This window comes from Nerophis ophidion, linkage group LG02, assembly GCF_033978795.1.
Source record: "Nerophis ophidion isolate RoL-2023_Sa linkage group LG02, RoL_Noph_v1.0, whole genome shotgun sequence".
Taxonomy (NCBI): Eukaryota; Metazoa; Chordata; class Actinopteri; order Syngnathiformes; family Syngnathidae; genus Nerophis; species Nerophis ophidion.
Window position 1 is genome coordinate 39104685 of NC_084612.1, and position 26206 is coordinate 39130890.

Sequence of the window (26206 nt, forward strand, 5' to 3'; positions counted from 1 at the left end):
ATCTAAATGTAGATTAAAATCGTCATAGGTCCCCTTTAAGTAAATAAAATAATCCTAAAACATTAGACTGTACAGAAAAACACGTTATACTCTTTGTTGGTTTTCAATATGTATTTTTTTATTTTATTAATTTGAATAATTATTGTCATTTGGTGGGTAATTTTATGTACTTTTTGCTATTGCATTGATTAATTGATTTATGGTGGTCACGCATATAAACTATTACCTTGTGTTGTATATAATTTGTAAGTTTAAAAATTATTATTTCAAGCAAAAAGTTGACAAATTATTGGGTGCTTGTAAATTGTAAACAAAAGTACTTTGAATGTATTTGTAGCACATTTTGAAGAAACGCTTACAATTTTTCTCACAACAGGAAATGACAATTTTTTGCAGCTTGCAGGACTTTACATACTTAAAAGACAACAGCTGTATGGCCATAAGGGGGCGCTGTGGCTTCATATGGCAGCTGCACACCAACACCCAGAAAATTCAAGATTTCAGCAGACTTTTCTCTTCATCATCCTCTCCTCGTGACATGACCATTTCTACAGCTGCTCTATTATGCTCACATCCTGTACACCGAGCAACTAGCTGCAGCCCTGACGCTTGCTTCCATCTTGAATGAATGCCGCTAATTGGTTCAAATGATCTCATCAGATGATCGTTCACGCAGTACATATGTGCTGTTGGACTTACTTGTCTCTGTAGTTCAAGATCTGCTTTGTTTCCTACAAGGATCATGGGGAATTCATCTCGGTCTTTGACTCGCAGGATTTGCCTTTGGAATTTGTAGATTTCTTCAAAGCTGTGGAATGAACAACTTGGCGTTACATGCCACACAGATCACATGCTTTTGGAGTGAAATGCACACATCCAGTAACATATGCACATATGCACAAGCTTGAAAACCACAAAGGAAATCCACCCACACAGCCATCAGCCAGGAGCTGGGGGCACCAAGGCTGCCGAGCTTGAAAATGTCAGCAACCACAGAAGGATTTCAACACATTATTACAAATGCATTACAATTAAAGGAACATGGTCGCAGCATGAGACGGCACAAGAAGTTGGAGAGCACCTCGTAAATCTGGAAAGACTTGATTAGTGGAAGAATGAATGAAGGCAAAAGTGTTTACAACATCAACATTGGGGAGGACAGCTGGGGGGTGAGGGTAGAGTGATTTACTTTGGTGCACAGTGCAGCTGGGTAGGCACACAAAGACAAGGAGGAAGTAGAAACAGACAGTAATACTACACCTGTGTGCTTTAGTGTGATGTGAAAGAAGCGATTCAAATTGTCAATATCTTCACTTTATTATTTTCTATGTCAAACTTTTGGCTTATAGAGTTACTTTACATGAACACTTGTGTGTAATTAGCCAATGAGGCTTCTATAATTGCTGGTGTAAACAGTTGATGATGTATGCAACCTCCTGATGTAGTTGTTTTTAAACTAGCACAACTCCTCCAAGGATTAACTGTTAAACAGTGTTCTTTGTTTGTTTGCTTTTGGTTCCTGGAACCTCTGGTTCCTGGATAATAGGTTCCTGTAGAATTGTGTAGTTTGTTTTCAACGCATTTCACAGTTCTGGGTAATTTTGATTATTGAGGAGTGCCATCCATCCATTTTCTACCGCTTGTCTCTTTTGGGGTCGCTGGTGCCTATCTCAGCCGCATTCGGGCGGAAGGCGGGGTACTCCCTGGACAAGTCGCCACCTCATCGCAGGTTTAGTATGTTTCTATACTGATACCATGTAAATAAAGGGACAATATTAGGTCAAAGTTATTTTACTCAAAAGTAAGTAATTGAAATACAAAGCAATAATATATAAAACGACGTGATTTATAAAATAAAATGTACGGAATTGCTTATAAAAAGTCAGGCTTTTGTCCATAATTTCCAACAGTCAGAAAGTTGTCCTCTTGGTAAGTGATGAATTCATGAAGGTCAGGTAATTCCTTGTGTTCCATTTCAGCTGTAAATAACAATTTATAAAGAATAAATGTCAGAGTTTATCTCACGCCGACAACACAAACACATCGGCTTTAGCGTTAGCTTGTTAGCATTAGCATTCTCTTCACTTGGGTTGAGGCTAATAACTCCACAAATGGAGTGTGACTGACTACTTTTACAACATGCAATAAAGTAAATAGTTATTATTTGATGATTTTTACCTTCGTTCCAATCTTGTACTGCGTCCTTTTTCCTCACATTTTTTCAATGAATGGTAAATGGGTTGTACTTATATAGTGCTTTTCTACCCCTTTTTAAGGATCCCAAAGCGCTTTGACAGTATTTTCCACATTCACCCATTCACATTCACACACTGATGGCGAGAGCTGCCATGCAAGGTGCTCACCAGGTCCCATCAGGAGCAAGGGTGAAGTGTCTTGCCCAAGGACACAACGGACGTGACTAGGATGGTAGAAGGTGGGGATTGAACCAATAACCCTCAGATTGCTGGCACAGCCACTCTACCAACTTTGCCACGCCGTCCCTAGTAAGCACTTGAGGTTGCTGCTTCGAGTCTGGCTTCATACTCCTCTGCAAGTATGTTTAAAAGAGTCTGTCGATTTCTTGTAGCTTAGCGTATTGAAATGAAGTTTGTACAAAACATAAACAACATTAAACTGTAAAGGTTTTAAAACATACTTGCCAACATTGAGACCTCCAATTTCGGGAGGTGGGGAGTGGGGGGCGTGGTCGGGGGTTGAGCGAGGGGGGTGGTTGGGGGCGGGACGTTGTTGGGGGCGTGGTTAAGAGGGGAGGAGTATACTTACAGCTATCCATCCATCCATTTCCTACCGCTTATTCCCTTTGGGGTCGTGGGGGGTGCTGGTGCCTATCCCATCTTCAATCAGGCGGAAGGCGGCGTACACCCTGGACAAGTCGCCACCTCATTGCAGTATGTGTAGAAATATTTTTTTATAATTGAATCACTTGTTTATTTTTCAACATGTTTTTAGTTATTTTTATATCTTTTTTTCCAAATAGTACAAGAAAGACCACAACAAATGAGCAATATTTTGCACTGTTATACAATTTAATAAGTCAGAAACTGATGACATAATGCTGTATTTTACTTCTTTATCTTTTTTTTTCTTCAAAAAAAAATGCTTTGCCCTGATTAGGGCGTACTTGAATTAAAAAAATTATCACAGGGTGTACAGCTCTGAAAAAAGGTTGAGAACCACTGCTCTAAAAGCAGTAGATGTTATTGTCACATATGGATGCACAGTAGAGGGCAGTATTGTCCTGTTTAAGAGTGTCACAACATTACTGTTTACGGCAGACGAACTGCTTTACGGTAAACGAAAATGTGACTGCTGTTGTTGTGTGTTCTTGCCACGCTGGTAGGACGTTAATGAGACTGCCTAACAATAAACCCGCATAAGAAACCAAGAACTCGCCCTTAAACATTCTACAGTTATAACGTCATTGGGCAGGGACTCTGTATATATTGTGGGAAAGCGTACGTGAAAACAGGCTGTCGACACGTCACTCGGGTCCGTATGGAGCTGGAGTGGGCGTGGCCTCCCGCTCCGCCTGAATTTCGGGAGATTTTTGGGAGAAAATTTGTCCTGGGAGGTTTTCGGGAGAGGCGCTGAATTTCGGGAGTCTCCCTGAAAATCTGGGAGTGTTGGCAAGTATGGTTTAAAGACTACGGCTGAGTAAAAAAATTCCAAAATAGTTCCATTGATCAGCGTTCTTCAGCACATAGATGCCCAACAAAAGTTCCTGCATTTCAAAAGCTCCGTTTGTTCTTCTTTCTCTCCGTTGTCAAGTTTGTTGTATTAGAAATACACAAGAAATAAAAGCTAAACAAGTTGCTGCGTATATTTCAATGGTGGTCGTGTGTTTGAAAGAGATGTTTTAGGAACGCCCCCAACTGTTTTTGACAGCACAGCCCGCTCCCTAAAAGGTTCCTGGTCGCTTGGAAAAGTCCCCCCTAGCTAGGAGAAACTCTGAAAGGTTCTAAAATAACTAAATCTGCCTGTGTAGTTTTTGTTGGAAACAAAGGGGGAACTTTATTTACTTATTTATTTATTTAAGAGAGGAAGTTCCAGAAAAAGTTCCTGCGGTGGAAAAGGGCCTATTGTAAGCCAATAAACCGTGCTTGTGTATTGTATTTTGTCCGTGTTTTGATATCGTATTTTATCTCATTACATCATACATGTGGCCCTTCGATGAGGTGGCGACTTGTCCAGGGTGTACGCAGCATTCTGCCCGATTGTAGCTGAGATAGGCGCCAGCGCCCCCCGCAACCCCAAAAGGGAATAAGCGGTAGAAATGGATGGATGGATGGACATCATACATGTGCACCTAACGTAGAATGCGCTAAGTAAATTGTTTTGCTAGCTTAGAAGTAAACCCTAATTGTAGATAGAGTAGATTTCATTTATTCACCTTGGAAACGTTCATTTAGTTTTAACCAGCCTGACCGTAGTTGTCAACATTTTTAAGTCGAAACAATATTGAAAGGCTCAAGAAAAAGAAGACGCTATCATTACAAGATTTCGGGTCTGGGTAAAGTGCTAGGCAAAGAGTACTAGTAAGAGGGTGGAACTGTGAAGAGTAAACAGATGTGTGTGTGTGTGTGTGTGTGTGTGTGCACAAAGAAAACAAGAAGAAAAGAAGCACAAAGTTGTCCATGATGAGGACTGTCACTCACCTTCCTCTGTCAGTGACAGAGAAGACGAGCAGGAAGCCCTCCCCTGTCCTCATGTATTGTTCTCTCATCGCTCCAAACTCTTCCTGCCCAGCCGTGTCAAGAACTGCACAAGGTGCATGCACACACATCAACACACCCTGTGCTATAACTTTATAGAGTGGACTCTAAACGATGATTGGGTGTAGATGTACAGCTGTACCTCAATTTAGGAGTATTTTGAGATACGAGCTGTTCCTCTGCTTTTTGTTTTTCTTTAAGTTGCGGGCATAATGTGGGTTCCAGGGATTTACAACACCGGTTGAGGTAGTGTTTGTCCACACTAGGGATGGGTATTGTTTACATTTTTTCCAGATGCAAGTCTGAAATCAGTACTTGAAAAACAGTGCCCAAACTAGCACTTACACATTTGAAAACATGCACATTTTAGTTAGTATTTTTATGGAAATTTGGGACATTAAGGTTGAAGAGATTGCAATACTTTAATCATATAAATTTAAAACTGAACAAATAATACATTCAAAAATAGCAAATAAAATGTACAACAAATTGTCATAACGATGTGTGTAACGATTCGTTTTAACAACGATTCGTTTTAACAACGATTCGATTTCATTCAGAATTTGTATTTGCCAATACGATTCCGGGACGATATTATCTATATTTATATCAAAAGATTCAGTGAGTTGAAATCAATTCAGTAACTTGTTAGCAAAAAATTAACTAGTGTGACTTTGAAATAAATAATGGATTCTGCAGGTGAAGTTTCCTATGTTCCTATTAATTCTTGTAAGGGAATCATATATACATGAATTATAGATACAAACAAGCAAGTGAACAACAAATGAATTTCCATACTATTGGAATAAAGTGGAACCAACATGAGGAAACATGTTCTGCTCTCATTTACAATATTCAAGAAATATTTCAATAAAAGTACAGTAACCAACATTTTAACAGTATTTTTACCTGCTACTTTTGCTGTTGTTTTTCAACATAAAATGATACAATATTAATATCAAAATAAAATATCTTCAGGTTAAATTAACAATAGGTTTGTTTACCTGCTACTTTTACAGTTAGTTTCTGACATAGAAATAATACAAATACAAAATAAAATCATATAAAAAACAAGTGCAACCAATCAATTTTTTTCGGTTAAAGGAGCAGTGGTTTGATCTGCTACTACTCTCTTTTTAATAAACAGCAGATAAAAATCACAACAAATGCACAACACAATAACATGAAACTACAACACAACTTTAAGCTATAGCACGAATACAAAAGGCATATCAAATCAAACCGCTACAACACAACAACTATAAGCCAAAACACAACTATACGAAAACTGAAAGGAAGTGACAGCAGGCAAGTTTCGGTGACTCTCTGATACTGTAGGGCTGGGCGATATATCGATGTACTCAATTGGGTTTGTCTCGGTGCAATATAGAAAATAAAAATGAATATATCGTGATATTTGAGTATACGTTCCCACGCAGTTGATTTTAGCTGCAGGCATTACACTACAGGCTCTTCTCACTCTTTGTTGTCACCTTCTCACAGAGACATAAAACAAGCGCACCTTCTTACATATGTCAAATACGTATACGCCCTCGCGGAGCAGAGAGGTAGCGGCATGAGTAACTTCAGCTGTGGTGCGAGTGGTAATACGATAGAAAGAAGGTGCGAATCTGGTAACAAATGAAGGAAGAATTAATTCCCTAGAAAAACAACAGTGGTTTGGCTTCAAGTGGGAATAGGTCGAACAAACAACCGTAACTAATTTGTCAAGTGTGGGGCAAAAGCGTTGCTACAAAAAGTAGCATTACTGCTAATATGTAGCATAATTTCAAAAGTCACCTGCTAGAGAATGAAGAGTGTTTGAAACATCTCCGGCCGGTGCCACACCAACAAAATGCCGAGGCAACCATTTCCACATCAACACCGTATGAAAAAAATAGTCAACAACAGGAGATTACGTCCGCAGTAACCTTCCACATAGCAAAGGACATACACTATTTGATTTCCTACTATGCAGCTCATTTTTATTTGACACTTATTGAAATATCTTTTGTGACATCATGCACAAAAGTGCACTTTATTTGTTTTAAACTATTGTAGGTGCGTTCTGTACAAAAAGTGCACTTTAATTTAGCGTTGTTTTGATATGTCATCTTAGTGACATCATGCATAAAAGTGCACTCATAGCTTGTTTTAAAATGTCTCTGACAATCTTGCACTTTCTGTTTTGAAATGACATAAATGCTTGTGCCACTGCTTATAATAACTGACTTAGTTGTGATTTCCCTCTCTGCATGAAAGTTTAAAAGTAGCATATATTAATGCAGTATGACCAAGAATGTTTTAATGTAGACACATAGAATCTTCCTACTGCTGTGATTATATGTATCAAGTGTTCCAGGGCTAAGTCAAAATATCGAGATATATATCGTGTATCGTGACATGGCCTAAAAATATGGAGATACTAAAAAAAGGCCATATCGCCCAGCCCTATTCTCTGACTTCCTGAGATCAAGAGTTGAAAATGGTGTACTGAACGAAGTTGGAAAAGTCATAAAAAGCTTTGTAAACTGTTTCAATAAAACTAATTTTAGGATGTCAGTTTGTCGCCTTAACTTGCTCTGCTGTCACTTTTGTTGTGTCCGTCACGTCTTTTGTGGCTTAAAGTTGTGTTGCGGTTGAAAGTTGTTTTGTTGTGATTTCATGTTATTGCCTTGTTGTGTTGGCATTTGTTGTGAACTTTCTCAGTCATTGTAGCTATCCACTACTCTTGTTTTGATGTCTGATGACGAGGACTCAGACAGACTTGAATAATATTTAACGTCCTTATTATCATAAGTGTCAAACCCCATATTAAGTCTGCCGTTCTTAAACCCAATGTTTTCCTTTTTCTAGTATCGACAAAATCTATCGATTTCCTTTGAAAACAATGTTGGATTGATACCTATCTTCTAGAAAGCAAACTTGCCGAGCACATATAAATGTACTTAAATCTAAGGAATATAAATCAATAAATTAATTAGCCGTTACACCCTTACACGATTAATTGCAGCAATACAGAAGAGAGATAATGTGCATAAAACAACTATTTTGAGGTGGAATGTTTGAAACTACGAGTGTTCTTGAATGCACCCTCATTAATAACAATAATTGGTGCATAACCAGAAAGTGCTGTGTTGTTGTTATTGTGGCTACTGGTACGATGTCATGAGGGATGCAGTTGGTGTGTTAAGATCATCAATATAGCTTAAAAAGAGCATCACACTCTGTGTGCTACATTGCTTACAAGACGTTACTGGGGGTGCCGACAATGCTGTGTTTGGCGTCGTTTTGGCGTTGAACAAGTAGCCTGTAAGGGACACTTACAAATGTCTGCTCCTCAATATGTTAAAATTGTAGTGTTTTGAGAGAGCCATATTGATTTTAAAGGGGAACATTATCACAATTTCAAAAGGGTTAAAAACAATAAAAATCAGTTCCCAGTGGCTTGTTGTATTTTTTGAAGTATTTTTCAAAATTTTACCGGTCCCGGAATATCCCTAAAAAAAGCTTTAAAGTGCCTTTTTTTCGCTCTCTGCGAAGACACTATCCATTTTCCTGTGATGTCATAGTGCTGCCAATGTAAACAAACAATGGCGTACAGCACAGCAAGATATAGCGACATTAGCGCGGATTCAGACTCGGATTTCAGCGGTTTAAGCGATTCAACAGAATACGCATGTTTTGAAACGAATGGTTGGAGTATGAAAGTATTGAAGAAGAAACTGAAGCTATTGAGCGAATAGCTATTGACGGTATTCATAGCCATAGCATGGCCGAATAGCTGCGTTAGCATCGCCGGTAAAATGTGCGGACCAAACGATCAGGACTTTCGCATCTTGTGACACTGGAGCAACTTAAATCCGTCGATTGGTAAGTGTTTTTTTCGCATTAAATGTAGGTGGAAGGAAACGTAATATAGTTGCAATTGCATCTGTAGGTTATCCATACATCTCTGTGCCATGTCTGCTTTAGCCCCGCCAGTAAATAGCATGTTAGCATCGATTAGCGTAGCATGTTAGCATCGATTGGCTGGCAGTCAACATCAACAAAACTCACATTTGTGATTTCGTTGACTTTATAGTTGCATATGCATCTGCAGGTTATCCATACATCTCTGTGCCATGTCTGCTTTAGCACCGCCGGTAAATAGCATGTTAGCATCGATTAGCGTAGCATGTTAGCATCGATTAGCTGGCAGTCACGCCGCGACCAAATATGTCTGATTAGCACATAAGTCAACAACATCAACAAAACTCACCTTTGTGATTTCGTTGACTTTATCGTTGCAAATGCATCTGCAGGTTATCCATACATCTCTGTGCCATGTCTTTCATCGCCGGTAAAATGTGCAGACACTCCGGCACATTCAATGGGGGTCTGGCGGCAGATTTCTTGCCACTTTGGCCAGTGGTGCAACTTGAATCCCTCCCTGTTAGTTTTGTTACACCCTCCGACAACACACCGACGAGGCATGTCTCCAAGGTTCCAAAAAATAGTCGAAAAAACGGAAAATAACAGAGTTGAGAACCGGTGTTTGCAATGTGTTGAAAATGAAAATGGCGGCTGTATTACCTCGGTGACGTCACGTTCTGACATCATCGCCAAAAGAGCGATAAACAGAAAGGCGTTTAATTCGCCAAAATTCACCCATTTAGAGTTCGGAAATCGGTTAAAAAAATATATGGGCTTTTTTCTGCACCATCAAGGTATATATTGACGCTTGCATAGGTCTGGTGATAATGTTCCCCTTTAATTCATTTTGACGTTCTGGCCTGATTTGAGATACAAGCGTCTTGAGTTACGTGCTCGGTCCTGGAACACAATGGGCTCGTAAATTGAGGTACCAATGTGAAAGTATTAAAGTGTCCATTAGCTGAGGGTGTGTTTATTTAAAACTGCACTTACTGTCCAGCCTGGCTGCCCTTTCGTCAATCACACACTGCTTGGTGTAAGAGTCTTCAATGGTAGGGTCATAGTCGGTGACAAAGTAGGACTGCAAAAGACAAACAAGGAGACTGTTAGCAATCAGAATAGGACTTTGGGTGGTCAATGAACAATAATGGAAGACTGGATTTAGTTAGTCAAAGAATTACGCAAAGACAACAAGAGCAATTCTAGTTAGAAGACAGGCAGAGATCACCATTCTCAACATGATCCTTCTCTCTACCGTGGTAAGTTGCCACTCCCGTGTGAATGTGAACCCTATGTCGGAGCCCACGGAAAAAGCAATGACAAAAACTGCAGTCCTTTAAAGATTTCTGGACAAGTCTCCTGTAGCTTTTCAGCCAATAAACCACAAAATAATAACTTTAGCACGATATGACACCAGAAAACAGAGAGATAAAAAACATTTAATCAATACAATGACACATCCTTGACCTGCAGGAATGGATCATTTATTTCTTCTTTCAGTCATGTACTGTACACAGTTCATTTCAATTGCAGTGTGTGGAAACTGAGTTTCATTTGTATGTATCTTGTTTAGTTTAGGTTACCGAAACACCTCACAAAATGATTCATCCAAACATTTTCTCTACTTGATTGCAGTTTTATTTAACATTTACAGTTGCATTAAACATTATTTAACCCCCTTTGCAAATTACATTTATTTTCAAAATGTATAACTTTATAAAAGGCGGAAAATTAAGACAGTAGTGGCCATTAGTGTAACTATTCAAATTGCTATAATTTTAGTGTAACTGAAAAGATAACATTCCCAAAATATTCTCTTTTAGCAACATTTAAAATAGAAAGCTATTGTTTTATGTTACAAAAATTTTTATACAAGGTAATTTTGAACATATTTACAGTATTTAGGTAGCTTGTATAAATCTAAATGGATATAATAGATCTAAAATACTATGAATGGGGTAATCTATAATTGTTCAATAATTTTTCCCAAAGTTGATCAAAGAATTTTACACATTACACTGCTGCTTTTTCTATTCTGTCTCAATGTTGTAGAGCAAGTCCTTATATTTGCCATTAAGACTGCGCAATATACCAGTATTATATTTAATACCGGTATATTCTAGAAAACGGTACATATTTGAGACTATATCGGCATTTCATGTTTCTTTGTTAGATTGTTTGCTCTTCTTTGCGCCTGACAGGCATAGCACAGGAAGTCCTCTTTGGCTCGCGTGTTTATGGAGGCTCCTCTCTGACGCACTTTGACGCGCTGTGCATCAAACTTTTAAAAAAACATGGCGCAAGGAAACCGACTTCTCGAGTCCCAAGTGTAATACGATGCTTTGTTCAGCGACTGCATTTGGCTGTTTGTGAGTGACTGCAGCTTTATTTACACACACACCAATTTGCTTGGGAACAGACTGTATCTTTTGTATCAAAGGGCTCATTGCTGAAGAGCTGGTCTGTTAATGTCTATTTTAATACAAATAGCACACTAAATATTAAATGGGTATTATTATGATTTGTTACATTTAAAACACTTCCTTGTGGTCTAAATGACATGTAATGTACTGTAGTTCCTTGGTGAAAATGTTGCAATAATTATGTTTTACAGACCATTTTCAGGCCGCTTTTTGACCGTCTTTTCAGGATGCGCCAGTTTGTAGGTAGGTCTTATTTACGGAGCTTCACTTCGACATCGTCTTCTCCCCGTCATCTTTGTTGTAACTTAAATGGCAGAAGCAGCGGATGAATGCCCCACAACAAGAAGATAGAGAAAAAGGAGCTTATTGACTACGACGTCAGCGTGGACTACAATGGCGGAAGTGCGCCAATTATCGGGACTGCACATCACAAATACACATCAGCAGGAACCAAAAGGAAAGAAAAGTTGGTTTTGTATAATATTGTGAAACAAAACACCAGTTGATGTCTCCTAATTGGTGCCATTTTGGGTTCTTTATCAATTGTTTTGGGCTTGCTTGCTAACGTCATCTTGCAGTGCACACATATCTCTTATGTGTGACTGCCATCTACCGTTCACACTTAACATTACACCTTGTACCAAATAAAATTGCTTCGAGGTCAGTAAGCACAACCTGAATTAATCCGTACATCAGGTGCACCGGGTTATAAGGTGCGCTGTCGTTTTTTGAGAAAATGAAAGGATTTTAAGTGCGCCTTATAGTTCGAAAAATACAAAAAAAATATCCTTTATCACTAATCTCATCCAGGGCAGCACAGTGGAAGAGGGGTTAGCTCGTCTGCTTCACAATACGAAGGTCCTGAGTAGTCCTGGGTTCAATCCTGGGCTCGGGATCTTTCTGTGTGGAGTTTGCATGTTCTCCCTGTGACTGGATGGGTTCCCTCCGGGTACTCCGGCTTCCTCCCACTTCCAAAGACATGCACCTGGGGATAGGTTGATTGGCAACACTAAATTAGCTCGAGTGTGTGAATGTGAGTGTGAATGTTGTCTGTCTATCTGTGTTGGCCCTGCGATGAGGAGGCGACTTGTCCAGGGTGTACACCGCCTCCCGCCCGATTGTAGCTGAGATAGGCACCAGCACCCCCAGCGACCCCCAAGGGAATAAGCGGTAGAAAATGAATGGATGGATGGATGGACTTATCTCATCTATTTATGTTGTTCAGTTCTGTTAGTGACTTAGCACAGAAGCTAATAATAACTTCTCTCTGCTGCTTGCTTGGTGTGTCAAATATTTAACTAAAACGCGATTTAAAAGTGCCTCTACCCATAGCCTGTGTGGGCTAAGGTAATGCTGCTGGGTGGCTGAAAAGCAGCTTTAAACTTTCAGCTTTCACCACAGTGAGCGAATAGAAGCTCCATCCATCCCGCGCACAAGCGTGAGGATATAAACCTAACATTCATAAACAAAATTAACGAAAATTGCTTTGACACACATTACGTTACTACTTACAAGAAAAATAATCTGAGTGCTCTCAACACTGGTTGTCTAGGGTTAGTGTTAGGGTTAAGCCTAACCCTAACACTGAGGCAACTTTAAGCAATTTGCAAGGTTTTTTTTTATTTTTTTATAAAGCTATATACTTTATAAGGTATATACCGTATACGGGTACTCGGACTAAAAATACAATATCAGTTTTGTCCAAATAGCCCAGCCCTAGGGGTGTAACGGTACGTGTATTTGTATTGAACCGTTTCGGTACGAGGGTTTTGGTTCGGTACCAGGGTGTATCGAACGAGTTTGTATGCTAAAGTCTTAACAAGCTGCTCTTCTTTCTGCTTCTGTCTGAGCAGTGAGCACCCAGCATTGTCCCGCCCACACAACCATCTGATTGGTTACATACAAAGCCAATCAGCAGTGCCTATTCAGAGCGATGTAATAGCCAATCAGCAGTGCGTATTCAGAGCAATGTAACAGCCAATCAGCAATGCGTATTCAGAACGCATGTTGTAAATACTTCATTGTCGAGCAGACGTGTTTAGCAGCGGACATCGTACACTCCCCAAATTATAAAAAACACTTTCCAGTCACAACTATTACAAACATCACTATGAGCCCGTTAACCTTCTAGAAACTTAATCTGCAGTTCAGCTCGCTCACAGTTCTGGCTTGAGGTGATGTAAGGGCGAATTAGCTTTTAGCGTTACGTTAGCTCATTTTGCTGTGTGTGCGTGTGTGTGTGCGTGCGTGTGTGTGTGTGTGTGTGTGTGTGTGTGTGTGTGTGTGTGTGTGTGTGTGCGTGTGTGTGTGTGTGTGTGTGTGTGCGTGTGTTAGGGGCAGCAAAGCCCTGTCTGTCTGTTATTTCACATGAACTAACATGAATTCCATAGATTTCAGGGATGTATAGTCTCTCCTATTGCTATTGTACTATTTTTCAGCTATAGTTACATTAATCATACGTAATGTAGCAGCCTAGTTTTGAATGGCAGGGTGCCACCTATCACATGTTGACAAAAATACAACATTTATATAATAAAGGTCAACTACAGGCTTCCCAAATGCTGTAATAAATCAAGCATGATGAGTTGACTTGAAACTGTTTAATGTTGCACTTTTTATATGTAGAAGAAAGGTTTTGTCATTTTATTTAATCAAAGCAACAACTTGAGGCAGTTTAATGTGGATTAACGTGGGCAGAATTATTATAGTGATCCCAATGTTAAAAGGATAAAGTCATTGTTTACAAATTTGGTACATAAATAACCCCAAAAATTATATGTTTGTTTTCTTACTGTACCGAAAATGAACCGAACCGTGACCTCTACACCGAGGTACGTACCGAACCGAAATTTTTGGGTACCGTTATACCCCTACCCAGCCCTATTCGCCATTGATACAAACTGATATTCTGAATCCCATTTTCTAATCTACCCGGATTGTTTTAAAAGTATTCAAGTTTAGAAAATGTTTTTCTTAATTTAAGATGCTTTGCCTCCACTGAGATTCTCTGGCGTTTCTTCCCACGGTGGAGAAAACTACTTGACTTCATTCACCATTCAGAGAGCACTAAAATAATAATCAGCAACTATGAGGAAAACAAACAATAAAACATCGCTTACAGGACAGTTAAATATATACTTATTTATACAACATCGATTGTACACAATTGCGGAAAATATCACTTGGAACAACTCTGAGGCTCAAGAATAAAGAAAAATAAGGAGTTTAAGCCAACCTATGACAAATTAATAAAGGTGTGTCCCAAGACATTCATCTATACAGTGTATGTTTCATTATAAGCTCTGCCAACAATGTTAATAGGATAAAAAAACATATTTTGTAACTATGTGTAATTTTAGAGATTCCTTGTGTATACATCAAGTAAAAAGCAGATAAGCATCTACCACATAGTTCCTGTTGATGCTTTAAACACAGCTAAGAGACCTCTAACATGACCTCTACCTTAACACACTGCAGGTAAACACCCCGTTCTATGTGTTCAGCCTTCAACTTCTGTCAGCCTCTTTCTTTATTTTAAGGCACATGCGGTCTCTTAGCAACCTAAACTGGAAGGGTGGGGCCAGGGTGCAGGGAGTCAAGAGGAGGAGGAGCCTCACATTTTTGAGATTTTTCTCATGTTTGATAGTTCTCACTCTCCTCGTGGGCCTGTTAAGTGGCGACAGCTGAAGGAGGGCTTGGTGAATGTCAAACCAATACACTGCACCACAGAATGATCCCAAGAACATCAAGTCAAACAACACTCTACGCTCATTCAGGCGTGAACATTTTTTTTTACAGGAAGTGTTTTGTCCCGTATGGCCCACATTCACAGTACTGTTTTGATGAAGAGTTTTTCAGTGTAGAATAAAGACGAGATGTTTTTACACCCAACGCATTTGATTGAAGCTTCAAAAAACATGCAAAGAGGTCACCTTAACTTTTGGTGGGAAAAATACATTTATTTCAAGGAGTTATATAAATTTATGATTAATAGAGATCATTTCAATGTAAGATATGTGAGTTAGTTTAAAACTGTGTCTTTATTTTTGGATCAAAATTATTTTCCATGCATATGCATATATACTGTACATACATACATACAAATATACATACATATATATATATACATACATACATATATATATACATACATATATATATATACGTACATGCATATATATATGTGTATATATATATGCATATATATGATTTACACATATATACCCCGCCTGATTGTAGCTGATAGGCTCCAGCGCCCTCCGCGACGCCGAAAGGAATAAGCGGTAGAAAATGGATGGATGGATACATATACATAATATATATATATATATATATGTATGTATGTATGCATATATATGATATATACATACTGTATATGCATATATATGTATATATTATACATGTGTGTATATATATACATATATAATGTGTATATATATATATGTATGTATATATATTATACATATGTGTGTGTATATATATATGTATATATATTATACATATGTGTGTATGTATATATATATATATATATATATATATATAAGGATGTACATATGTACATGTACACATAGAGTAGAGAAAGAGAGAGAGAGAGAGAGAGAGAGAGAGAGAGGAAGAGAGAGAGAGAGAGAGAGAGAGAGAGAGAGAGAGAGAGAGATGCCACACCTGTGAGTGTGTCAGTTGGTAAAATATGCAATGTGGAGTGCCATTTCACAGCATACATGTTTTCGGTTGACAATATGAGATATAGAGTATATGAAAAAATACATACGAAACACAATATCCTCTTAAAACTGTATTGATATCGGCGAACAAAGATTTTTTTAAACACTTATAAGATTGTGCAGTTATACAGTACTCTGTTTTGAGTGCAAAAAGCATATTTTAACAATATATTAAAAAACATGTTTTTTTATGATTGGCTATGGTAACTACTGTTTGATATTGTCGCACTGTAAAGCCAAAAAAAAATACATTTATTAAAAAAAAAAAGTCCTTCTTGCTCACTCTTTGAAATAATGTTTTCCCTCTGCATAAAAACTCCTCGCTTCTCACCTGCAGTCAAATGTATTGCAGAAGAAACAGATACTCTCTGCTTTTCACTCTCCTGTCATTCAGCAGCATGCATGTACTAAGGCCTAAGTCGCATCCACTCACAACTGTTCAATAATTCATCAGTAATACTGTGTGTCCAACACTGTGCTCCGTTGCACCACAGCCCCCCCCCCCTCCCCCCCGTGTGCCTTAGACCACCGGACAGAAAATGAGTGAAAGAGACAGCGACAGAGAGAGACTGAAAGAAAAAAAAAACTTTCGTGTTTTTTTCCCTCCTTTACTCATCTTTCCGTCGACCTTCTTATTTCTGACCCCAGATTTCCACTGGATGCGTACCGGCTGCTGAACGGCGCCACAACAGAATGTCTCCGCCATCTACAAATCCTTACCGCTCATTGATGCCCACTGTTGCTGCACCGCCATGCAGCGAAATAGCGCAGACTTTTACGAGACCTCTAGAATCCGGGCGTAATCACGTGATAAGGGGAGTTATAGTAAAGCGAACAACAAACTGTTTTTTCTCTCCATTCGGAGGGGCGGAAGCAAATAAACTCGATCCTGCCATTTGCAATATCTGCTCAACGGCAAGACCGCAAAATGCCTCTGAGCTTTGCCTTACATCAAAACCAACAGGTTGGTATTTGACAAAGGCCTCAGAATAGCTGTCCAGGATATGCCTGTAATAAGATTATTTGATTTTGGACCTCCAGAATCAACATGCCGTCATCCATTTGTGTCAACAAGGTGAAATTACATCTGAAACCTTTGACAAGTTGACTTCAGTCCATCCTCGCCCATTAGGATGTTTCAGATATCAAAATACAATTCGCCTTGAACACAAAATATTTTTTGGGAAAGCAGATCCTTTTATTTTGTGTAGACTTCTTGTCTCATGCAAGCAGATTTTAACTTTTTGCCATGCTGCACAGTCTGGCAAATATAGAAGTTTTGTATGTATTTAGCGCAGGGATGCAACACAATACCAACACACAAGAGGTTGGGGACAGTAGAATTCGACACAATAACTTGAAAGGAAACCAAAAGTGGTGGCGCTGTTCCATAGCTGTTCCGCATCCGGTGAAAATCCATGGTAAGGAGATCTACCAAATATTGCTTAGTAAAAAGAGGTAGGGCTCCAGAATTATCCATCCAGCCATCCATTTTCTACCGCTTGTCCCATACGGGGTCGTTGGAGCCTATCTCAGCTGCTTTTGGGCGGAAGGCAGTGTACACCCTGAACAAGTCGCCACCTCAGCGCAGGGCCAACACAGATAGACAGACAACATTCACACTCACATTCACACACTAGGGCCAATTTAGTGTTGCCAATCAACCTATCCCCAGGTGCATGTTTTTGGCTCCAAAGTGCGTTTCGTCAGGGACTCTCTGAGGAATTTAAGGACGGCCTGCTGAGGGATGGACCAACCTCTTCCAGAGCCTTCATCGACTTGGCCCTTCAGTACGACCAGAGACTCTTTGAGCGAGCAACCGAGAGATCCCAGAGCGTCGCCAGAAGAAACCAGACAACGACTCCTTCTTCCGTCTTCCAGCCATTTGGAGGACAACCAAACCCAATACCAGTTGCGGTTCCTAACCCCGAACCCATGCAAGTGGGTAGGACTGGTTTGGGGACGGAGGAGAGGGAGAGAATGATGAGGCAACGTCTCTGTCTGTACTGTGGGGGCGCAGGACACATTATCCGCTACTGTCCGTCCCTGGTAAAAGACCAGGCTCACCAGCAAGGGGGATCCTGGTGAGCCATTCGATTTTTCCCCAGGGACAAGACAAGCCGGGCATTCTGTTTTCCGCATCCTTAACTTTGAACGACAAAATAGTGGCAGTTAAGGTTTTTTTGGACTCGGGCCGGACGATAGTATTATGGACTACGGTTTTGTCAAACAAAACAATATCCCTCTGGTATCCTTGGATATAAGTACCTTCCTGCTCTGGCTCTGGACGGACGTCCATTGGGTCCTATTAAACACCGTTCAGAACCGCTGCTTCTTACCATGTCTGGAAACCATTCGTAGACCATTTGTTTTTGGGTTTTGGAGGCCCCTTTCACTTCTGTGGTCCTAGGTAGAGTTTGGTTGAGGCAACATGACCCTCATATTTTTTGGACCTCCGGAGAGATAATGGCCTGGAGCACTCCCTGTGACGCGAATTGCTTGAAGTCCGCTTCGGGCCCTCGCAAGACTACACAATCCCCTAACCTCAAGATTGATCTCTCTACCATCCCATAACATAACCATCAAAAACAAGTACCCACTGCCACTTCTCAACGCATCATTGGAACCCTTGGCACCTGCTACCATATTCACCAAACATCAACAGCATCTTCGTTTGGTCCTTCAACGTCTACTTGAAAACAAACTGTTTGTCAAGGCAAAGAAATGCCTTTTTCACGCCTCATCTGTGGATTTCCTGGGCTTCATTGTGGAGAGGGGACTCGTCAGAGCTGACCCTGAGAAGGTCAAGGCTGTGGTAGCCTGGCCACAACCCACTTCCAAAACTGAACTCAGGAGATTCCAGGGCTTCGCGGGATTCTATAGAAAATTCATTCGGGATTTCAGTCGTATTGCCGCAACCCTCAACGCTCTCACCTCGTCTAAAGTCAACTTCTTCTAGACATCTGAACCCGACAGTGCCTTTAGAGGACTCAAGACCAGCTTTGTTTCCTCATCCATCCGGATTGGAACGTTCCATTCTTGGTAGTAGGTGGATGCTTCTGATTCGGGGATTGGAGCTATTCTTTCGCAAAGATCCACAATTGATAACATGCTTCACCCCTGTACATTTTTCTCCAGGCGACTATCACCAGCCGAACAGAACTACGATGCGGGTAACAAGGAACTGCTGGCCGTCCACGAGGCACTTGTAGAGTGGAGACACTGGTTAGAGGAAGTGAGACACCAGTTCCAAATTTTAACTGACCATAGCAACCTTCTCGCCATTCGGTCAGCGCGGCGGATCAATAATCGACAGGCCAGGTGGCAACAGTTTTTTTTCCCGCTTCGACTACGTCTTGTCTTACAGACCTGGATCCAAGAACCTGAAGGCAGATGCTCTATCCAGAGTACACATGACTGAGGACGCTTGTCCGCCTATCGCTTAGACCATTCTGCCACCAACGCAAATTGTGGGAATGGTAACCTGGAAAATAGAGGGCCAAGTGAAGAAGGCTCTAGAAGCTTGTCCTGGACCTGAGGGTGGACCTCCTGGCAAGCTGTTCGTTCACCGTGAACTTCGGTCCCAGGTCCTGGATTGGGCTCACTCCAGTCCGTTCTCCTGCCATCCTGGGTTCCAACGAACATTATCCTTTGACGTTTTTGGTGGCCATCCTTGGCTGCCGACACTCGTGAGTTCATTACTGCTTATTCCACTTGTGCCCGCAGTAAACCGTCACACTGCCCATTGTCGATCCCTGCTCGACCTTGGTCGCACATAGCCTTGGACTTTGTCACGGGGTTCTCCGTCTGGAGAGGTAATAACACCATACTCACCATTGTCGACCGTTTTTCGAAGGCAGCCCACTTCATACCCCTCCGCAAGCTGCCTTCCTCCAGGTTCCTGGATGACGGTGACCCTGTGTGGACAGTAAGGAAGATCCTCAGGGTCCGTCGACAGGGTAGGGGGCTGGTATACCTGGTCGACTGGGAGGGATACGGACCGGAGGACAGATCTTGGGTGCCGGCCTCCTACCTTGCTGACCCCCTCTTCTGGTGGACTTCTACCGTGCCAACCCAGGGGGCCCTCAGACGCTCGTTGGGTGCCTCGCCTAAGGAGGGGGGTACTGTCACTGCGCAGATTCGAACCCGGGATTCTCCCGCAGCTGATTCCCACACTCCTTCTGGCAGCATGCCAGTACACGCCCCCACACGCGCCATGCGCACCACGCCCAGGCTTAGCCGCAGCTGTAGGCTGCCTGTCAAAAGAGCACCTGGCAGTAATCAGAAGGACAGCATAAAATCCAGTCACTCCTTGGATCCTGTGCCGGAAAGTCGTTAACTCTAGTAGTAAGCATATAGGTCTCTGGCTTCCCTCTCGTTGTCCTCGCCTCCTTTTGTCTTGTGCCTTTTTGCCTTGTTGACTTGTCCCTTGTCCTCCTTACAGTTGCCTCCCTCGATCCTCGATCACTCGCCTGGACTCGGACCTTGTTTGCTTGCCGCCTGCCCTCGACCTTCTGCCTGTCCCCGGATCTTCCTTGTGCCTGCCCCTCCTTGACTAGACGAAGGTTTTCATTCAACACGCATGTACAACATCCTCTTGTTTTATTTACATGGTTAACTTTACACTTAATCCTGCAACCAACACTTAGAGTAGCATACACATCCCACACAATCATCAAAGGTTACAATAAACCTGGTAACCTTAAGTCTTTCGTGGTGTTGTCTCCTTCCAGCCCTCACGTACATGACAGTCTCGGCATTTTTCCCACCCAAAAAGTGTACCACAGAGGAAAACATATATTTGATGTTGCTTTTATTTTGAAAGTGCAACACAGCGTTGTGTCACTGGTGGTGCCTTCACTCACCTGCTGTGACTCAGACTGTTATGGGCAGGAGTGAACATGAAGCAGGCCTTTTGTAAAATGATGTTTAGGGAATGTTGCCATGAATATGACTTGTTGACAACGTCTTGCCATTTGTTTAAAGGTATAATCACTCTTCCTTTATTTCATTGTTAACCTTGCCAGTATTCCCACTATCATTAACATTAGCTCAAATGTTTTGAGTTGTCAGTGAGGCACAAAGCTTGTATATTAGATGTGAGAGGTACAGATCCTAGTTATTTTTTTGGGCCAAACTTTTGCACTGATTCACATGGTGTTGTTGGAGGAAAAACAGCTTGTTTATTATACTTTATCTTTATTGTTCAAACTGCTTAGTGTTTTATATTGATCTTATAAAAGTGAACACTATGTTTTTTTTTATTATTTGTTGTTTTTTTATGTTCAATTATTTCACAATTTTTATATTTTCTAATTTAATGTGCAAGTTTCATGCTACAAACGATCAAATGTATGGTTAGGTCAAGTGGAGGTGTCCAATTGAGCGACCCATGAAACGTGGCAGTTTTTTATGGCGCCGAAAAAAAGCATAAAAATAGAACTAAAGAGAAAAGGCTGACATCTTGATACTAATAATGAATTAAAAAAAACAACTAATATATGTATTTAAATATATAAATAACATTTATTGAGCCTTTTTATCGGACTATTTAGTTCAACCTCTCTTCCCCCCAACACTGTTTTATCTAACATGATAAATAATCATGATAAAATAATTGTGATTTCCATATTGACAAAAATAATCATGATTATTATTTTGGCCATAATTGTGCACAACTAGAAGGAGGCTGAGTCATGTCCAGTAATATCACCTGTGGCACACTCAAAGATGACCTCATCAAGGGCAGCACACTTGTATCAAACATGAGTCATGCTGGACAAAATGACCAGCCCTTCCCATCATAATCTCTGCAGCATTGACACTAATGACTTCACTTGACTTTGTCGTATTTTATGGGAACCTTTTACTTTGCAAACTTATCTATTACGTTCTATACCACTGACTGGTCCTGTTCAGGGTGAAGTTAAAGTTGGGGTCTATCCCAGCTACAGGTATCAATTCCAGGGTGACCCATCCCACATTAACACATGTCAACTGTGGCCCAAATGAGTGAGTGAATAAAACATCTTAGAAGTGTCCTTCTTATCTTGTAAATAACGGCACAAGGAGGATAACACATTTCAAGAATTCAGATTTCCATGGAAACATTGTACAGCTGTCATGAGGACAAATCACATTTACAAACCCCGTTTCCATATGAGTTGGGAAATCGTGTTAGATGTAAATATAAACGGAATACAATGATTTGCAAATCCTTTTCAACCCATATTTAATTGAATGACAACAAACACAAGATATCTATCTATATCTATATCTATAAGACTATAAACACAAGATATTTTATGTTCAAACTCACACACTTTATTTTTTTTTTGCAAATAATAATTAACTTAGAATTTCATGGCTGCAACACGTGACAAAGTAGTTGGGAAATGGCATGTTCACCACTGTGTTACATCACCTTTTCTTTTAACAACACTCAATTAACGTGTGGGAACTGAGGGAACTAATTGTTGAAGCTTTGAAAGTGGAATTCTTTCCCATTTGTGTTTTATGTAGAGCTTCAGTCGTTCAACAGTCTGGGGTCTCTGCTGTTGTATTTTACGCTTCATAATGTGCCAGACATTTTCGATGGGAGACAGGTCTGGACTGCAGGTGGGCCAGGAAAGTACTCTTTTTTTACAAAGCCACGCTGTTGTAACACGTGCTGAATGTGGCTTGGCATTGTCTTGCTGAAATAAGCGGGGGCGTCCATGAAAAAGACGGCGTTTAGATGGCAGCATATGTTGTTTCAAAAGCTGTATGTACCTTTCAGCATTAATGGTGCCTTCACAGATGTGTAAGTTACCCTCGCCTTGGGCACTAATGCACCCCATACCATCACAGATGTTGACCTTTAAACTTTGCATCGCTAACAGTCTGGATGGTTCACTTCCCCTTTGGTCCGGATGACACGATGTCGAATATTTCCAAAAACTATTTGAAATGTGGACTCGTCAGACCACGGAACACTTTTCCACTTTGCATCAGTCCATCTTAGATGATCTCGGGCCCAGAGAAGCCGGCGGCGTTTCTGGATGTTGTTGATAAATGGCTTTCGCTTTGCATAGTAGAGCTTTAACTTGCACTTACAGATGTAGCAACAAACTGTATTTAGTGACAGTGGTTTTCTGAAGTTTTCCTAAGCCCATGTCGTGATATCCTGTAGAGATTGATGTCGGTTTTTGATACAGTGCCATCTGAGGAATCAAAGGTCACGGTCATTCAATGTTGGTTTCTGGCCATGCCGCTTACGTGGAGTGATTTCTCCAGATTCTCTGAACCTTTTGATGATATTTTGGACCGTAGATGTTGAAATCCCTAAATTTCTTGCAACTGCACTTTGAGAAACGTTGTTCTTAAACTGTTTGACTATTTGCTCACACAGTTGTGGACAAAGGGGTGTACCTCGCCCCATCCTTTCTTGTGAAAGACTGAGCATTTTTTGGGAAGCTGTTTTTATTCCCATTAATGGCACCCATCTGTTCCCAATAAGCCTGCACACCTGTGGGATGTTCCAAATAAGTGTTTGATGAGCATTCCTCAACTTTATTAGTATTTATTGCCACTTTTCCCAACTTCTTTTTCACGTGTTGCTGGCGTCAAATTCTAAAGTTAATGATTATTTGCAAAAAAAAAAAGTTTATCAGTTTGAACATCAAATATGTTGTCTTTGTAGCATATTCAACTGAATATGAGTTGAAAATTATTTGCCAATCATTGTATTCCGTTTATATTTACATCTAACCCAATTTGCCAACTCATATGGAAATGGGGTTTGTAAATTAGGAAGCTAATTTTTCCTTTTCTACCAAGGATAAATCACAATAGAGCTCTGTAGTTGTTTGAAAGAAGGAGTTTACTTCTAAGGTTACTCTGCAAATTTTATTATACTGAGAGTGGTATCAAGAACTTTCACCTATGATGAGTTAAACTTTGATAAATGATTATCACTACCAATGAATACCTTTTTTAACTAACATTTTATTTAATATTGTTAAAATTCCATAAAATTTGCTGAGCTCATTATTCATACGTTCGTTTCGTCTTGATTAATATAACGTATTATTTTCAGGCCTCCCTATGTCTAGCATTAAAATATTACAGTTGGTAAAAATGTGGCTGCTAGACTTTTGACAAGAACAAGAAAGTTTCATCATATTACGCCTGTACTGGCTCACCTGCACTGGCTTCCAGTGCACTTAAGATGTGACTTTAAGATTTTACTACATACGTATAAAATACTACACGGTCTAGCTCCATCCTATCTTGCCGATTGTATTGTACCATATGTCCCGGCAAGAAATCTGAGTTTAAAGAACTCCGACTTATTAGTGATTCCCAGAGCCCAAAAAAAGTCTGCGGGCTATAGAGCACTTTCTATTCGGCCTCCAGTGCTCTGGAATGCCCTCCCGGTAACAGTTAGAGATGCTACTTCAGTAGAAGCATTTACTTGCCAACCCTCCCGGATTTTCTGGGAGACTCCCGAAATTCAGCGCCTCTCCCGAAAACCTTCCGGGACAAAATTTCTCCCGAAAAGCAGGCGTAGCTGGAGGCCATGCCCCCTCCAGCTTCATGCGGACCTGAGGGACGTGTCGACAGCCTGTTGTCACGTCTGCTTTCACACAATATAAACAGCGAGCCTACCCAATGACGTTATAACTGTAGACTGATCGAGGGCGAGTTCTTGGTTTCTTATGTGGGTTTATTGTTAGGCAGTTTCATTAACGTCCTACCAGCACGGTAACAACACACAACAACAGCAGTCACGTTTTCGTCTACCGTTAAGCAGTTCGTCTGCCGTAAACAGCAATGTTGTGACACTCTTAAACAGGACAATACTGCCATCTACTGTACATGCATATGTGACAATAACATCTACGGCTTTTAGAGAGTGCAGAAAAACGAGGAAGATACAGCCATGGCGACGCCGACGACGAGTAAGAGGAAGAAATACGCTTGTAAGTTCCAAGCCGCAGCTGCGGTTGGACCTGGATAGCCTCCGGGAAGAAGTAGTGGACTACCAATTGCTTGGCAGTGAAGATCTTCCTCAGGAAGCAAAGATGGACCGGCTTTGGGCCATGCTAGGGAGAGATGGAAGATTCGAGACTCTAGTGCATTTGATGAAAGCACTTTTGAGCGTGCCAGACAGCAATGCATCATCAAAGAGGGTGTTCAGCATGGTTAGAAAAATAGTGACAGAGAGTAGAACAAGGATGGACAATTCAACGCTTAACTCAACAATGAGTGTTATGAGTGTGTGTATATGTATAAATAAATGAACACTGAAATTCAAGTATTTCTCTTATATATATATATTAAAAAAAAAATATATATATATATCAATCAATCAATCAATGTTTACTTATATAGCCCTAAATCATATATATACATACATACATATATATATATACATATATATACATATATATACACATATATATATATATATATATATATATACATATATATATATATATATAGAGAGAGAGAGAGAGAGAGAGAGAGAGAGAGAGAGAGAGAGAGAGAGAGAGAGAAATACTTGACTTGGTGAATTTTAGCTATATACTCCTCCCCTCTTAACCACGCCCCCACCCCACCCTAACCCCCACCTCAAGAAATCGGAGGTCTCAAACTCATTTGTATACTCTAGCCTTTAAATAGACCCCCTTTTTTAGACCAGTTGATCTGCCGTTTCTTTTCTTTTTTGCCACCCTCTCCCTAGTGGAGGGACATCTCTGCGCTGCTTACCTGTCTCCGCTCGGGATGGTCTCCCGCTGGCGCCACTATGGACTGGACTCTCACTATAATGTTAGATCCACTATGGACTGGACTTTCACAATATTATGCTTGACCCACTTGACGTCCATTGCACCGGTCTCCTCTAGTGGGGGGACGCACATCCGCGGTTCTCTCCAAGGTTTCTCATTGTCATCCCACTGGGTTGAGTTTTTTCGAGCCCTGATGTGGGATCTGAACCGATAATGTCGTTGTGGCTTGTGCAGCCCTTTGAGACACTTGTGATTTAGGGCTATATAAATAAACATTTATTTAACTGCATTTCAGATATTCAAGTCATTGATGGAAGCTCAACCAGGACAAGTATGCCACTTGCCTCTGTATGAAATTGATACATGAAATGTGGGCCAATACTTTACAGAAACTGTAATATGATTGTTCATGTTTATCAGTCAGTACTAATTTATAAACTCAAAAGCCATTCGGGTAGTGATGCAGACGCTAGCTTACAGGTAATGCCACAAACATCTGCCGAGCTTTTGTTTGAAGTAGTGCTGTCAAACAATTGAAATGTTTAATTTGATTACAGGGTTACTGTGTATTCATTATTAATTTTCATTCAATATTAATCATGTCAGTTTGCATAAGCAAAAATACTCAAAAAATGAAA

General features: G+C 40.5%; 1 protein-coding gene across 1 annotated transcript in view; it reads right to left on the reverse strand.

Annotated features, from left to right (window-relative positions):
* rras2 (RAS related 2) overlaps positions 1–26206 on the reverse strand; it is an 86368-nt gene that overhangs the window by 7963 nt on the left and 52199 nt on the right. Inside the window, exons 2-4 of the mRNA XM_061883497.1 lie at positions 9642–9729; positions 4677–4779; positions 700–808 (exon numbers count right to left, since the gene is read on the reverse strand). Coding sequence (XP_061739481.1) covers positions 700–808; positions 4677–4779; positions 9642–9729 — 300 coding nt within the window. The remainder of the gene's footprint in view (positions 1–699; positions 809–4676; positions 4780–9641; positions 9730–26206) is intronic.